Source organism: Meles meles, chromosome 6, assembly GCF_922984935.1.
Source record: "Meles meles chromosome 6, mMelMel3.1 paternal haplotype, whole genome shotgun sequence".
Lineage (NCBI taxonomy): Eukaryota > Metazoa > Chordata > Mammalia > Carnivora > Mustelidae > Meles > Meles meles.
Genome location: NC_060071.1, coordinates 7,732,952 through 7,748,208, shown reverse-complemented (window position 1 = coordinate 7,748,208; position 15,257 = coordinate 7,732,952). Strand labels below are relative to the sequence as shown.

General features: G+C 53.3%; 1 protein-coding gene across 4 annotated transcripts in view; it reads right to left on the bottom strand.

Annotated features, from left to right (window-relative positions):
• Positions 1 to 15,257, bottom strand: part of NTRK3 (neurotrophic receptor tyrosine kinase 3) — a 387,271-nt gene that overhangs the window by 100,243 nt on the left and 271,771 nt on the right. Inside the window, exons 13-14 of one of the 4 annotated variants that reach the window (XM_046008584.1) lie at positions 8,748 to 8,882; positions 5,162 to 7,249 (exon numbers count right to left, since the gene is read on the bottom strand). The exons of 2 other annotated variants lie outside the window; for them this stretch is intronic. In XM_046008584.1, coding sequence (XP_045864540.1) covers positions 7,131 to 7,249; positions 8,748 to 8,882 — 254 coding nt within the window. In that variant the 3' untranslated portion in view covers positions 5,162 to 7,130. Of the gene's footprint in view, positions 1 to 5,161; positions 7,250 to 8,747; positions 8,883 to 15,257 lie in introns of those variants that run through there. One more of the 4 variants, XM_046008585.1, reaches the window with a different exon arrangement.

Here is a 15,257-nt window from a genome sequence, read left to right as displayed (position 1 = left end):
GCCTTGCAGAGGAAGAACGCTGTGCTGCAAAGCAACGTCGCAAGGACCAAAAGGGACCAAAAACCAGGGGGAGCTTCAGGGTAAAAGAAGGCGGCGTTTCTCTGTAACAGAACTATCCCCCAGACATGTCCCCGACAGCCGTGAAATCGCTTTCCCGGGGACAGGTCCCAGCCCTTCTCACGGCAGGATGAACGTGGGGACAAAGGGAGGACGTCTACGTCTTTTTAAGGGAAACGGGCCAGTCGCTCCAGTGAGGTCCCCAAAGGCAGAAGCGGGCTTTCGTGTTGCTGCCGTGGTGACAGCTTGTGGGCAGCAGGAGCTGCGGGGAAAGAGGGCCACAAAGGCAAGTGGGCTGTCACTACCAGCCACCAAGGCCATCAGTGTTACTTACCAAAGTCAGGCTTGGCGAGGGTGTTATCTGCACTGACCTGATGCTCTGCCCTCCCCGCCCCAGACTCTGAGGAAGCCACAGACCAGGGAGCATGATCCCGGGGCTCCTGCCTTGGGCAGGAGTGGGGGGGGCTGCCCTCCCTCCAAGCCCTCACACATCGCTTGACGCTGCTCGGACCGGGGTCCAGGGAGAACGGTTCAGCATCTTGGCCTCTCGGAAAAGCCAAGCTCTGTTCCTATTATGCTCTGAGCCCCCCTCACCCTTCGCCAAGTCACAGTTCGATTCCTCTACATCCGAGGGGCCTCTCGAAGCTCCTGTTTGCAGAGGAGTGTAGGGAAAACCATGACCCCAAGAAGACCAGGGCTGTGCAGGGAGCGCGTGGGTCTCCTGCTCCCGGGACTTGAGGCATGTCACCAAAGCCCTCAGCCCGGACCTCTCTACAGCTCTGGCTCCTCTCTCAGAGCTGCGTAATCCTGCTTCCTCCCTCTACCCCACGAAGTTCCAGACGCCTTCCCAAAGTGGGACCACGTGGACTGGGTCATGGCCCGGGCTGGAGGCCTCTGACACAGAACCAGAGCAAGCAGCATCCTCTATGCCCTTCTGAGGTCCTCCCCCCTGCTGCTTCCTTGTCCAAGGCCAGCCCCAATGCTGCCCCCTTCTCCCCGTTCTCACTGTCTCCCGCCCCAGAGCACACAGAACATTCGAGCCGCACCCTCCCCAGCCCATGTAGGCCCAGCACAGTGGGGAAAGATCCAGCCCTCTGAGGCGCACACCCAGATGCCTCGTGACAGGAGGCGACGTGTCCTGATGGACGGGGCCAGAAGTGCAGAGAGGCCGTAGACCTCAGAAACCTCCCCGAGCCAGCAGGGGAGAATTAACTCCAAGGGGACCCCGGGGTCACGTCACGGAAATGTCACCCACCGAGAGGAGGAACTGGGATCGAAGTCCTGCCCAAATGGATTTCAGAATCCTGATGGCATTTTTGGACACCCCCCCCCCCAAAAGTAGGCAAGGGACCTTATCTCTCGCCAGCACTTCTCCTTCAAGCACTTTCAGGTTCAAGCAGGGCTGCACAAGGAGTCCTACTGACTCCGAGAGTGACACGTCAACTCCAGGCTGAGGTTTTTTGGGGAGAGGGAAGTGCGGGGGTGCTCAGAGGATTTCTCACGGCAAAGTGCAGAGCGAGAGCCACTCAAGGCCACGGGCGCCTGCGGCAGCTTTGCCCACACCAGCCCCACTGACGACGGGGAAGGGGAGGGTATGGGGGAGCGGTGGGGGGTGCGTGGTAGGGGGCCCAGGCCTCCCAATCTGGCTGCAAACCAGGCTCCCTGTCCCTCCCCTGCTTCCCATGGCCCCGTCCCCTCCCCCACTGTCACACTCAGGAGCCCCCCCCCCCCCCCGGTCCCTGCCCTTCTCAGGGGAGCCCCCAGAGCGGCCAGGAGCACCTCCCGCCACTTCAGCTCATCTCTCTCTCCCTTCTAGAACTGCTCTGGTAGCAACGCATGAGTCCAGCCGGAGCTCAGAGTCCCTGAACACAGAAAAACAAAGGCCCTCTGCCTAATCCTATCTGGCGTAGCTCAGAAAGCGACACAGCAACAAAGCCCTCCTGTCCCGATCTGCCCGCGCCTGCCCCTGCCTCCGCGGCCTCGAACCCTCTCCTGCCCCTCGCTGCCGTGTCCGTTCGTGCCAGGGCCTGACCTGCAAGGAGCCCCCAGCTGACGCAGGCATCCCGGGCCCGTCACACCTGTGCGGAGGTCACACCTGTGGCTGGGAGGTGGCGGTGAGGACACGGCTTCTGGAAGCTCGGCTGCAGAAGGGAGTCCCGCACCGGAGGGAAGAGCCAGGGCCGCCTGGCAGCCAGTTTCTTGGCCTCCACAGGGAACATGCTTGGCCTCTGCTCTTTTCTTGGGTGAGAAGCACAGTGGCTGAGCTTCGACACCCCAGGAGGGCTTTCTGATGGGACTAGAAACTTCGAATGGGGGCGGGGGAGTCAGGCAAGGGGCTTCCATCCTCCCCCCACCTTCCTGCCTGAAGCTGTTCCTACTTGCCAGGAGCCGGGCAGGCTCGCCCACCCCTCGAGCATCAGGCGTGACACCTGGCAAGGCCTCCCCAGGATCAAAGACACCACCATCGTCAGCCTGGCCATCTCCCCGCCTGCAAGCTATGTGATCAATCTTAGGCCGAAGACCCACCACCCTGTCCAGTGTGCGGGGTCACGAAACACTAGCTTGGGCGAGGAATGCAAACACTGCAGACATTCTTTTCCAGGGAGTCTTTTAAAATCACCCTGTTTGGGTGCTTCCAGAGGGAGGTTGGGGAAGGCATCTCCCCATCCGGGCTAGATGGGACGGGGCGAGAGCCCCAGAAGACGAGTTCACCTCAGGAGGGCTGGGGGGAAGACCACGGCTATGCAGGTCCCAGGACTGCAGCCTTCCAGAAGCGGAAGACCTCAGGGCAGGTGGGGAGACCTCATGAGGGCCCTGCTCCTGCCGGTCCCCAGCTGGGACAAGCGGGGTTCTTTCCTGACCTCTCTGGGTCTCAGCCTCCTCCTGGGTCAGATGTGCCTAGGGTCCAAGCCGCTCTGCCTCAGTGACCTAACAATGCGTTCTGCGGGCCCCACTCTTCGGCGCTCCGTAACCAGTTCTGGGATCTGGCCATGTAACGCTCACGAAAGACTCCAGTCCTCTCCAGAGCATGCCCCTGGGAGGCCCTACTCCTGTTTTCACCGCTGTCTCTAAGAACAGAACAGCCTTCCCGCTCTCCAGGCTCCTGAGAATAGGGTTCAGAACCAGTGTTCCTCAGCTGCCCCCTCGAGAATTTAGACTCAAAGAAGCACCCGGCTAGCACCCTGCATTCACGGCCTGCATCAGCCGTGGACCTGGACGGCAGGACCACAGTGCCAGCCGGAGCCCAAGAAAAGCCCTGTGAAATCCCATGGGTGAGATGCCAAACCCAGAAGGTCTTGCTGTTCCCTGAGCCTCCCTGCATGAAGCCAGGCCAAGCCAGCGCCCTTTTGGGCCGAGTTCTGCTCTCGGGGTCAGCCCCGTGCGAGCTCTAATGACCCCAGAGTCTCTAATGTTGGGGTAAGTGCCCAGGATTTCAGAGCCCAGCAGGGAAAATGGGGTCCTGGACACTGAACCCCGCTCTCCCTTCTCAGCTGGTCCTCGCTCTGCCTGACAACGCTCTGTGCACCACCAGCCACCAGGCCCCGTCCCCTCCACTCGGCACCGCAGGCTTTCTCAGCTCTCCTCAGATGTCGCTCATAGCACGAGGCCTGGCCTTGCTCTTCACAGGCAAAACAAAAGCCACCAGAAAACCCTCCTCCCCTTTCTTGCCTCCAAACCTCTAAACCCCCATCTTGCCTCTTGCCTCCTGTGTTGAAACAGCACTCCCTTCCCAGGGCTGGTGCATGCCCCTCCCCCAAGCTGGGTGCTGTCCCTCCCCTCTCTTCAGGGGCGATTTCTGTCCATCCCCTCTTCTCCCCTGCATCGGAGGCTCCATGCATTTGAACAAAGCAATGCTCAAATCTCCTACTAAAAATGAAAGCTCTTCCCATGGTCCCAAAGATCCTCCCATCCCTTGGGACACTCGATGTCCAGTCCTGGAACCACACAGAACAGGAGAGTGCAGAGCTGGGGCAAGGCCCTACCCAGGCCATTCTAGAGAAGAGGAATTTCCATTTGGAGTGAGGTTCGGGGCAGGGGCAGGGGCTCGAACTCAATTTAAATAGGTTAAGTCAATGAGGGTCAGGAGAAAGGGCAGCCCCCAAGGCGGCCGCTCCTGTTGGACTTCCCGACCCTGCCATCACCTGCTGAGCAAACAAGCTCCCACAAAGCCTGCTGAGGCCCGGCAAACAGTCCAATCCTGCCCAGGAAATCATCCTTGGCCCCTGTCCTCCACTCCTGCTCTGGACACCCTGCGCACAGAGTTCCCTCCTCTCCAAAGGAAGATGTTGTAAATTACAGGCATGGCCGCTGCTCCCACTGGGTCAGGGCCAGGGACCCAGGGCAGACAGCCGAGCCCGGCTCACTTACACGTGCTGCTCTCAGGAGGACCGCACCTCTGCCTCCCGCTCCGGGTAGCCCACGTGAGATCTGGTAGACAGTCTGGCCCGCCCGAGCTTGCGAGCATGTGGCTGTGTGCATGGGGCATCCCTGAGTGATCAGCAGACTGGCCTACCAGCCCAGCACCCTGTCCTCCTCTGGACAAGGTCACGTCCTCCTCTGGACAAGGTCACGTCCTCAAGATCCGGGGAAGTTACAAAACTGCTTCATCCGGGGGAGAATCCAAGTGACCTGCTGGTGCAAGGATCTCTCAGGTCTACTTGCAAACCTCTTACAGATCGGCTCGAAAGAAAGCACCGTGGTAAGCCTCAGCCGCTCAGACAACAGAACAGTCCCCCAGCCACTAAGGAGTCGAGGGTCTCAGTGGCCTGAGCAGTGCCTGGAGGAGTCAGGCTTGAATCTTGCTTCCACCGCTTGTGCTGTGTGACCCTGGGTGAGCCCTTCAACCTCTCTGTGCCTCTAATTCTTCCTCGATAAAATGAGGCAACGCTTCACTAGATGGACTTGACCTACTGGGAGGAGTCTCAGTGGAAGCAACCCATGCAACGGATTGCAAACACTTCGGGAAACGAGGACTGAGCTAAGAAACTTCTTTTAGAAGAGTATCGGTAAAATGAGGGGTGGGGTTGGGGGGAGCAGAAATGTGGGAATTTCTGTATCTTTAATATTCTTTACAAAGTTGCCAAATAAGAGGTCTGATGCAGTCATTTCATTAGAAAATAAAGTGTTTATTAAGAAACTATACACTGAACACTCCTATAAGTCTCTGGAAATACAACGCCCATTGTCATAGCACAAGGTGAGAAAATGGCAGATTCAAAGATGTTGGGATGGATGGAGCCTGGCAGGCTGGAAATGAGGTCATGATTTACAATAATTAAAAAAAAACATCATCCTCAAGCTTACTCCTTAAAGCCACACTCCGGGGGAGGCCCTGGCCCAAAGGGTCAGCAGGACACGATGGGGACCAGCCTGACACGAAGCAGTGGGGGGCGGGCAGGACGGCGGGAAGCTGGTAGGGGCTAGATGCACACACACTTCGAGGCCCTGGAGAAACCTGAACCCCTCCCCACACACACGCTGCTCTGCACACTACGGGGTCTGGGAGGCCACCCCCGATACGGGCCAAGAACCTGGGCACAAAGAACCACCATCCCCAGGACCCAGGAAGGAGGAGCTTCAGTGGGGAGCTTGGTTCCCATGGAAATGTGCCGAAGCCAGAGAGAAAATCTACTGTCTTCCGCTGTGCGTCACCACCCCAAAACTTAAGTGGGTTAAAAACCACCACCGTCGTGTCCTAAGAGCTCCCCATGGGAGACCCCCGCTGCTTCATGCTCTCCACCATCAAGGGACAGCCTGTGCTGACTTCTCACCACGGAGCCACCCCAGGGGGGAGCAGCTGGGCCATGCCCAGCATCCCTTCGGCCAACATGGCAGCAAACTGGGGCACGGCTCAGGCCCTACCGCTGTGCCTGTCCTACCGGAGCAGGGAAGAGGCGTCCCCGTCCCTCTCCTCAGTGATCGAGCTGGAAATGGGAGGAGCAAACCCCCTCTTTGGGAGAGGGTGGCCATGGAGTAAGGCATGAGTCAAAGCAAGCGAAATGAACACAGATATTGACCAGAGAACAGGATAACACTTCCACTGGTGCCATGAGAGGGGCTGGAGGAGGCCCATTTCTCCTTCTCTTCCCCTTCAGTTCATCTTGGCCTTGAAATGGCGATTCCACTGGGTTCCGAAAGTTCTGAGTCAAGAGTAAGTGAAAGTAGGGGGGGAGAGAGCCAATCCTGGGATCAGGGACTAGCGGGAAGGGCCTTGGCCCCTGACTCCCTCGGTCCCCTTGTGGTCCTAGGAGGATGGCCCGTTCACGGCCAAGGCCTCCCGTAGCCAAAGCTTGTTAGGACTGCAGATCTAGGGGCCAAGGAGTTTTCTAATATCACACTCACTGTGAGCCATTCCAGAGAGAAGAGGAAGGGAGGGGGAAAATGTGTCCCCAAAAAGTATGTTTTTTTTCCACCAAAAAAAAAATTTTTTTGTATATATATATATATGCATATATATATAGAAAATGATTGGTTTCCATTCTTTCCTCTGAGACCTAATTTGGTGCCAGAGCTCGGGCCTGGCTCCCCCTCTCTCACCGCGTGGTCTCTGCCTCCGCTTAGCCGCTCTTCCCCACTGGAGGCTGCAGGGCGACGAGGTCGCTAAGAGGACGGCCTGGGATCCCAGGGAGAGCCGGGGAGACCCCACGCTTCCAAGCAGGGCAAAGGAGGCCGGAGCACGGCTGGACTTCGTCAGACTTTCTCGTGGTGGTTGGGTGGTTTTGGTAAAGCAAGAGAATGGCTAGTGTGTGTTTTTGTTTTTGTTTTAAAGATGGTTCTTGGTGCACAGGTTTTTAACTCTCTTTATTGGCTCTACTGACGGCGGCAGGAGCTGCCTCGGAGGCCAGGGGAGAAAGGAGCACAGTGATGACTGAGGGACAGGGCAGCCCTGCCGGCGGCGGACGGGGGACGACACCCGTCTCGGTGGCATGAAAGGGGCACGGGGGCACCGGCGGCTCATGCAGTTTCTACTTAGCTTCCCCGGATCCAAAGAGAACAGCGCCTAGAGCTTCCCACCTCTCAGAGGGCCCAGCCTATCCAGGTGACATCAAAACAGGGAGGCTTAAAAGGAGTTTTTAAAAGCCATGACGTCCTTTGCTGAAATAAACACTGACATCCTCAACATAGAGGCCATGGTTAAGAGGCTTGGAATGTCCGGGAAGGCTTATTGGATTCAACATAATTTCTCTGAAACCTATAAAAAACAAAAACAAAAAAACAGAAAAACAGAAAAAAGCAAAATAAAGCAAAAACCAAAATCCCCTCCCCCAAAGAAGATCAAAACTAGGAGGGGGAGACAGAGGGAGCTTGGGGGGGGGGGCGGGGAGGAGGGCGGGAGATACGGGTACAGATCTCTATTGGAAATGGCCAAATGAATTGTCAGCAAAAGGGAAGGCCGGGAGGAGGGGATTAACTTAAAATCAAGCAGGGGCAGAGACACTGGAAACACTCCATTTTGCTGCGGCCTCCACTGAACCAGGGAAGGGAAGTGAGCAAACTATTCGGGGGCTTGGCCGCGGCTTGTCACGGAAGAGCGGGAATGGCCTCATCTAGTTGGGGGGAGCCCCTGATGAGCGGATAGGCAGATGGGGAAGGGGCATAACCCCTACGGTCACTGGCGGGGCAGAGGGAGGGAAGGGTGCATTCTCGGAACTTGCGTTCTTAAGGGAGAGTAGAGGGCCACTTCTAATCCCGGGAGCCAGAATCCCACAGGCTACCCCGACCACACCCGGGGGGCGGGAGCGCTTTCCTTCCAAGCCTGCCAGCTCTCTCTTGTTGGCTTTTGGTTTCGTTCACCAGCTCAGTGGACAGTTTAGGAAATAACAGCTGCCCTTCTGGCTGTATCCTAATGCCAAGTCTAACAAGGGACGGAAATGGTCTGGAGCAATAAATTGGTAGCCACGTGCGTGGCAGCCCGGCTTCCGTCCAGCCACACTGCCATGGGCTGAACTGGGATGGCCAGCGTGTCCAGAGATGCGGGTGCTCCTGATTGAATCTCCAGACGGAGGTGTCTCACCCCCGGATTTTAATAATGTCTGTAGAATAATGTCTGTACAGCGTGTGTGTGTGTGTGTCTGCGTGTGCGGACAAGACGGGAGCAAGCCTATCCTTTCAGGAGAGCTACGTGCAGGCATCTAAAGGACACATGGGCAGCCGGATACTGGGGACACGATGGGAAGGGACCTAGTTGGTTGCACTGAGACTCTCCCCTCCTCCTTCCCAGATCAAAACACAGCTGAGTCATGTGGGTGCTGGAAGCCCCCCATCTTCAGGGAGCGGGGTCAGGTCTGTGAGGACAGAGGGAAGCTTCCTTGTCTCTGACATCACATTTAGAGAGAGGTTTCAGCTTCATGATGAGAAGCAGGGCTAACCTGGGACGAGGGCTGCCTTGGGTCTGAGGTGAAGGGAGGGCAGACCGCTGGTCTGGGCAGCCTGCCCAGGAGGTGCATGACACCACAGTTCCCATCTGGGCCACGGTCCCTCTCTTGCTTCTCCCACACCCCTCACCTTGGCCCTATGACATAGCTTCCCTGACCTAAGGGGCTTTAGAAGCAATCACAGGGGGGCACCTAGTCATCCCCTAGTGCTCGGGGACATACGGAGACTCCATGAGGTCTTAAAAACCTTAAGAATCAAAATTGGTTGGGGGACGGGCTGTCCTGCTTACAAAGACGTCAAAGGAGGTAACTCACCATGTGACCTTGGGTAAGACACTTCCCCACTCTGGACCTCAGGTTCCTCATATATATAGTGAGTTGATGAGACTAGATGATCTCTATTGTCCTTCAAGTTTAATATCCCATGATTGTCTATGTTTGAAAAGACCCCTGGCAGAAGAGGCAGACATGGGGGGGAATTAATGGTCAGTATTGAGCCCCAGGTGCAAAAACATGGGGAAGTCGTTTTCGTGGGAGCAGTGCCCGAAACGGAAGCCCAGGTGTCCCTGTTCCTGTCGCCCACGCTACTCTACCTGTAGGGGCACTTGCTTTATTTATGCATAAAATCTAGATCACACTGTCCTCAGAGCATCACACAGTAGCCCTCAAGAGCTGTAACCGGGGAGTCAGGGACGATCTGCCGTCACCATGAACTCTGTCCAAACCTTTCCCTGACATGCTTGCCCCCCAACCCCCTTCTTGGGCCCGAGCACCCTGAACTTGTGCCCATCCCTGCTATTCTGGACGCCATTCTCAGGACCAGAAGGAGGATTCTTATCACTTGGGTGATGACCCTGCCAGTCCCAAGACCCTCTTTCTGACCCCTTCTCTCTCCCATAAAAAATTCAGCTCATCTCCAAGAGGAAAACAGTTTGATAAGGGCCAATGAGGAGGAGACGGGGCGGGGGTTGATGAGTTTGGTGCCTTAAAATCTTTCTTGCCTTAATTAGGGCATAAACAGTTGGAACAACAGACGCTGTTGGATCACCAGACCCAGGGACTGAAAGGCAGCGCATCCTAGCCTGATGGTGAAATCTCCTTTGGAGGCCTCACAGTATCATGGGCCGTGGAAGGGTCCATGTCGGATCCATTAAAGGCAGGGGCCAAGTCCGCCTAAGCCTCTGCCAAGGTCCCTGAAGCTGCCTCCGTGAACATGAGCCTTTTCCCATATTAGCCGGGATCTGAAGTTTGTTTTCTCTGGAACTCTTTCCCAGGTGGAGCCTTTCCAAGATTCTAAGTGCTGAATCCTGATAGCAGAGGAGGCACGGCTCCAAGGTCCTCCAGCCCTCCCCCTCATGCTCATGCTCAGAACAACCCTGGAGCAGGAAGGAACAGGCGTCCACTTGGGGGAGGGCAGCAGAGACCAGGACCACCATGGACACTGACCAGGAAAGGCCCAGATGGGTGGAGGGAAGGCTGAGGAGGGACCAACCCACCTCCAGAGAAGGCCTGGCCCACCCCACTGTGCCCCCGGACCTCCATGTGGAACCTTTTCCTCCATCTGGTGACAGCTCTCCCCAATGCCAGGCAGCACAGAGCTCGCTGTAGGCCCTCCATGACTCGGAATAGACCATGGTCTTCGGGGACCGTCTAGGTATCGTTTCCTGAGCAGCGAGCCAGAGACTCGGAGATCGCTTTGGGAAGGGAGAGGATCTGGGAAGGCAGGCTGTGGGGGAAGGGGCACTGAGCACCCACAGTACCAGAGGAAAGTACTGGAACCGATCCCGCTGGGCCAAAAGCAGGTTAACTCTTCAAAAACAAGGCCTTCAAGAGTCACTGCAACAGAGAAGGGCCAGCTCCCAGGACTGTGCAACACAAAATGGGGCGAGGCCTTCAAACCTGTCCATTTTCCTGACAGCCTTGCAGACCCCAACCATCCACCTGTCTCTGGAGTCTCACCCGTCCCTACGGCCACGCGCTGGCCTTGGGAGCCCGGCGCCCCCAGCTTTCCAGCAGCCACCAGCGAGAGCTCCCCAGCCTCTTCTGCCTCCGCACTCCTCACGCGGCTTGGGGTTCTCAAGGCCTCCCTTTCTGTCTCTGCTTCTTCCTTTTGTTGTCTGACATGATCATTTTATTACCTAACTCCGTAGAGTGGTTTGGGTTATGGCCCTGATAAAAGGTCTGATACCAAACGGCGCTCTACTGGATTACTTTCCAAAACTGCTCTTCAAATGTGTGTGTTCGTCATCTTCCAGTTGCTACATCACACTGGTGCTTAGCACTTAAACAGGGTGTCGGCTGTGAGACAAGCACTTTAGACTCAAGAGTGGGTTGAAATGCACAGGAGTCCTGGCGCTGAGGTCAAGGGTGCCTTCGCACGGACCCGGAGACACGGGGCAATTCAGATCCTTGTCCAGAAAGTGAGCGCAGGAGGGGGGCAATGGGGCAGACGTGAGGGTGAGGAGCCCGGACTGCACCCCAGCCCAGTCAGGGGGCATTCTATCCACAGCCTCCCCAATTTTCCCCAAAGGGTGAAAAGAGGCGGGATGTTCTGAACTACGCTGCAGGAAGGCATGGACTGAAGAAGGCAGCCCCTAACCAATGTCCCGCTGTAACAATCCTACCATCAGATGCATCGCTGAGCCCCCAGAGCCCAAAGACCTATGTAAGGTAATGGCGGTGCCAGGCTCGGCCAACAGCTAATCCAGTATCCCCCGATATCTTTAAAGGGCTGCTATTATTAACTCCATTTTAAATGCAGCACAGGAAAGATGTAATAATGTATTTTTTTTTTATATTTTATTTATCTGACAGAGAGAAATCACAACTAGGCAGGCAGAGAGAGAGGAGGAAACAGGCTCCCCGCGGAGCAGAGAGCCCGATGTGGGGCTCGATCCCAGGACCCTGGGATCATGACCTGAGCCGAAGGCAGAGGCTTTAATCCACTGAGCCACCCAGGCGCCCCGTAATAATGTATTTTAAACAACCAACCAACCAACCAACCAAGTTCATTTTGTGGCAGAGTCTGGTATTGAACCAAACTCTTCATGACCCCAAAGTCCTTATCATGAACTTCTTTGCAATATGGCTTCCATTTGTTGAAAATCCATATCCAGGGGAAAGAGGCTGACACGGAAGTCAAGGCGGAAGTGGTGGGGACAGAGCGTTATATGTGGCTCCCTCTGCAAGGCCTGGATGGAGGGCTGGAGTGTCCTGTCCTCACTAACAGCCTCCCTAGCCAGAGAGAGGAACATCCCCATGCCCCCGCCCACCGCCAGCAGCTGCCTGGTCTAACCTTTCCTGCTTCATTTTCCGCCCTGCCACACCCCCCACTCCTATAGTAACCCGTTGCATGCATTGGGACCTTCCAAGTAAGGCAACCCAAACTCTACCTGCACACTGACTCCTTCATGTTGGTGGAGTTCAGCTCCCAAAAGGAAGGATGAAAAGTAAACCCAGTGCAAGAGAGATGTAAATGAGTTTGGAGAGAAGAACAATTATCCAGAACACAGTCACTCCCATAGGAAGAATGTGGACTATCTGAGAACGCCCCTGGGACACCCAGCATGGCGCCAGGAAGAACCCTCTCCCCAGCACCCTCCCCTCTAGCCACTGTGTAAAAAATACTATACTCAGGAAAGAGTGTATTATGGGAAAGAAAACCTTCCTCACAGACCGGTATCTCTAGCTTCATTTCCTTCTTGTGTGGTGGCCTCTCCAAGGTCATGGAAAGAAGGTCACCAAGGAGGCCTAGCAGTCCCTGGGATAGGGCTATGGCAACTTTGTTCTGTACCTTTGTCTCCTGCACTGTTACCTATCCAAGTCCTTTCTTCTCCTGCCATTAGATTCAGTAGAAGGCTAGTGGCAATGACCCAGGTGGGTGACATTAAAATGCCTAGCCTTGCTGGCCATGACCTAGCTTGCTTAAAATTCTCTTACAAGTTGCTTAAAATTCTCATAGCTCTTTTTTTATTCTGAGGTTGCCAACCTAACCTAGAGGCCATATGTGGCTCTAGGAGGTGTCTTTTTTCAGCACAATTTCTTTTTAAAAATTTTTACTTAGTTGCCAACATTTAAAAGCTTGGGAGATTTCACATTTAAAATTTCTGTATTTGTAGCTTCCCTTGAAAATCCAAAAGTTCTGGCAATGCTGGGCCGGCTATTTCTGCACAGTACAGATCATCTAGAGCAACATGGAGGCCACTCAGCTTAGCCAGGGCATGTGTTCTCCACTTTGCCATACACTCCACCACTCCCTACTAGCCTCCATCTGACCCCTCCACTTACTTCCAGCACCTGCATGGTTTGCCTTAGCATTGGACCTTCAAACTTGGCAATAAACATGAAGCCAGCAGGAGGTTATGGGCTGTGCATGAGAGACCGGGGAATGCCATCTCAGCAAGCCTTGCTGACTGCCCCTGTCATGACCAAACCCATGCTCCCTCTGGTCATGGTTAATAGTTATAAAGAAGGGGGTAAAAACCTACATCCAAGGGACAAAGTTGTCTCAGAGAGCAGAAATCATTCAGGAAATGAATTGCATGGGTAAGAGGACGTCGTGTTTTGAAACGGAAGTCCCAATGAGGGGACGTGCAGAAGACCATTTACGGCGCTGCTGTGGGGGGATGAAGCGACACCGTATCATCAGCTGGCTGAGTGTTCCATGGTGCTTACGTATAAGGCACCTGACCGAAGGCTGTGCAGTGCTACCGAGCACGTCTCTTCATACAGTCATTGTATTCCATGGGCCATGACTTGACCCAATTATCCCCACATGCCTTTTATTGACAAACCTGCTACATACAAAGGGAGCCAAAGGATACAAAAATGTTCTTGGAACTGAAATGTCCCTCCTGTAGGCTTCCTGGCTAAGAGTGGGGAACTGGTTCCCCAATCTAAGTATGTAGTACCTCTTCTTGTAAAGTTGACTTAATGCAACTTATAAAATAAATAATGGGACTGCCCTTGTCCATGTACCAAGTCTAGTTTCAGCTGAGGGAGGGGGCTGAGTCTGAATGCACCCCAAATGTGATTTGGCTCATGGAGTCATACACACAGGAAGTCACAGTGGGAGGGCCTCCACATCTGGGTGACACAAAGGGGCACAGAACACTGAGATCCTCAGTAAACAGCCAGAAGCTGGTCCCTGAAGGAATCTGGAAGGCTCTTATGACTCTTCACTGATGGACATGTCAAGGTTTACATTCAGATGTAAGAGGATATGCCCAGGGCTCCTCCCTTGGCATCACAAAGATTGTCCCAACAACAAGGGAATCTTGGCTGAAAGAGTGAAATGTTAGTTCCAGAGAAAGGGAAATTTCTTCCACTCTAGGATGCAGGTCAAGTGACCTCTTAAAATCAAAATATTCCATAAGCCATGGAGTAAAATTAGTCACATGTTCACATTCTCAAAATTAATTACACAAAGGACCGGACATCTCCTCTTGTTTCACTGAGAGGAGAGGAAGCCTCAGGTACTAAAAATCTTCATCCCCTCACCCATGACTTGAACTTCAAAATCCCTGTCTTTATACTCGGCATATTTTCCCAATTCTTGATTCTTTTTATTCTTTTCGAAAGTTTGAAATATCTGAAAATACCTGAAAAGTCTAGGGAATAGCAAAACCATATGCCCACCACCCAGTATTAACAACTTACAATATTCTCATATCTTCTTCCCAAATTTTGGGAGAAATAATACATCACAGCTACAGCTGAGAATCCAAATGAGTCTGCGTATGATACTGTTCCTGTTTTTAATCCCAAATCAGAGTTGAACACTTCCCTGAAATAGAGGATTATTATTTCTAAGCATCTCTGAATAATTTTGCTACATGGTTTATAATGAGAAACAAATTATAAAACTGTTTTGCCTAAACAAAGGATGTTTTCTAGATGTATCCTTGTTGACCCCCACAGCTCTCATTCATTAATTTTATCTGATGTAATCCACCATGTGAGTAGACTGCAAATTATTTATCCGTTCCATTTGTTTCCATCTTGTCAATATTAAAAAAAGTTGCCATAAATATTACATAAGTCTCTTTATGTGCATGTGGGAGACTTTCTCTAGGGCAGCAGTTGGCAAACTTCCTACGAAGGGACAGACAATGACTATTTTATGCTTTACACAAATCATCAAATCTCTGTTGCTACTACTAACTTTTGCCATTGTAGTCTGAAAGCAGCCGTAGACAATACATAAACAAATGACCGTGTTCCAATAAAACTTTATTTACAAAAACAGATGGGAGTCACATTTGGCTCTTGGCCCACAGGCCATCACTGGCTGACTTTTACTCTAGAGGTTTGTTACTCAAAGCGTGGACATGCAGACCAGCAGCAGCAGTTGGGAGTTTGGTAAGAAAATGGAAAATTTCAGAACCCACTGAATCAACATCTGCATCTTAACAAGCTCTTCAGGCAATCTGTGTGCAAAAAATTTTTGAGAAGAATGGCTTTAGAGGATATCCTTATAATTTAGTGCATGTAAATCTTTCAGTGTGTTCTTAAATGTTTCCCCAAGGTGATGGTACTACCTCGTATTTCTGGAATCACTAAATGGGTGAACTTCTTGCCCTGTACCCCCATATCTGATATTATTTGATGTGTGGCAGATGTTATCTCCCTGCATTTTTAAGGTACATTTCCCTGATCACTACTGAGGTTGTGCCCCGTCTCCATTGGAGCTTCTTGCTCTGTGGATTGTCTGTTCATATCCTTTCCTCACTGCATCATATGTATGTATACATATATAGGTATGTACATATGTACATATATGTACACATATGTGCACAGAAATATATGTAATGTATATATCTATAT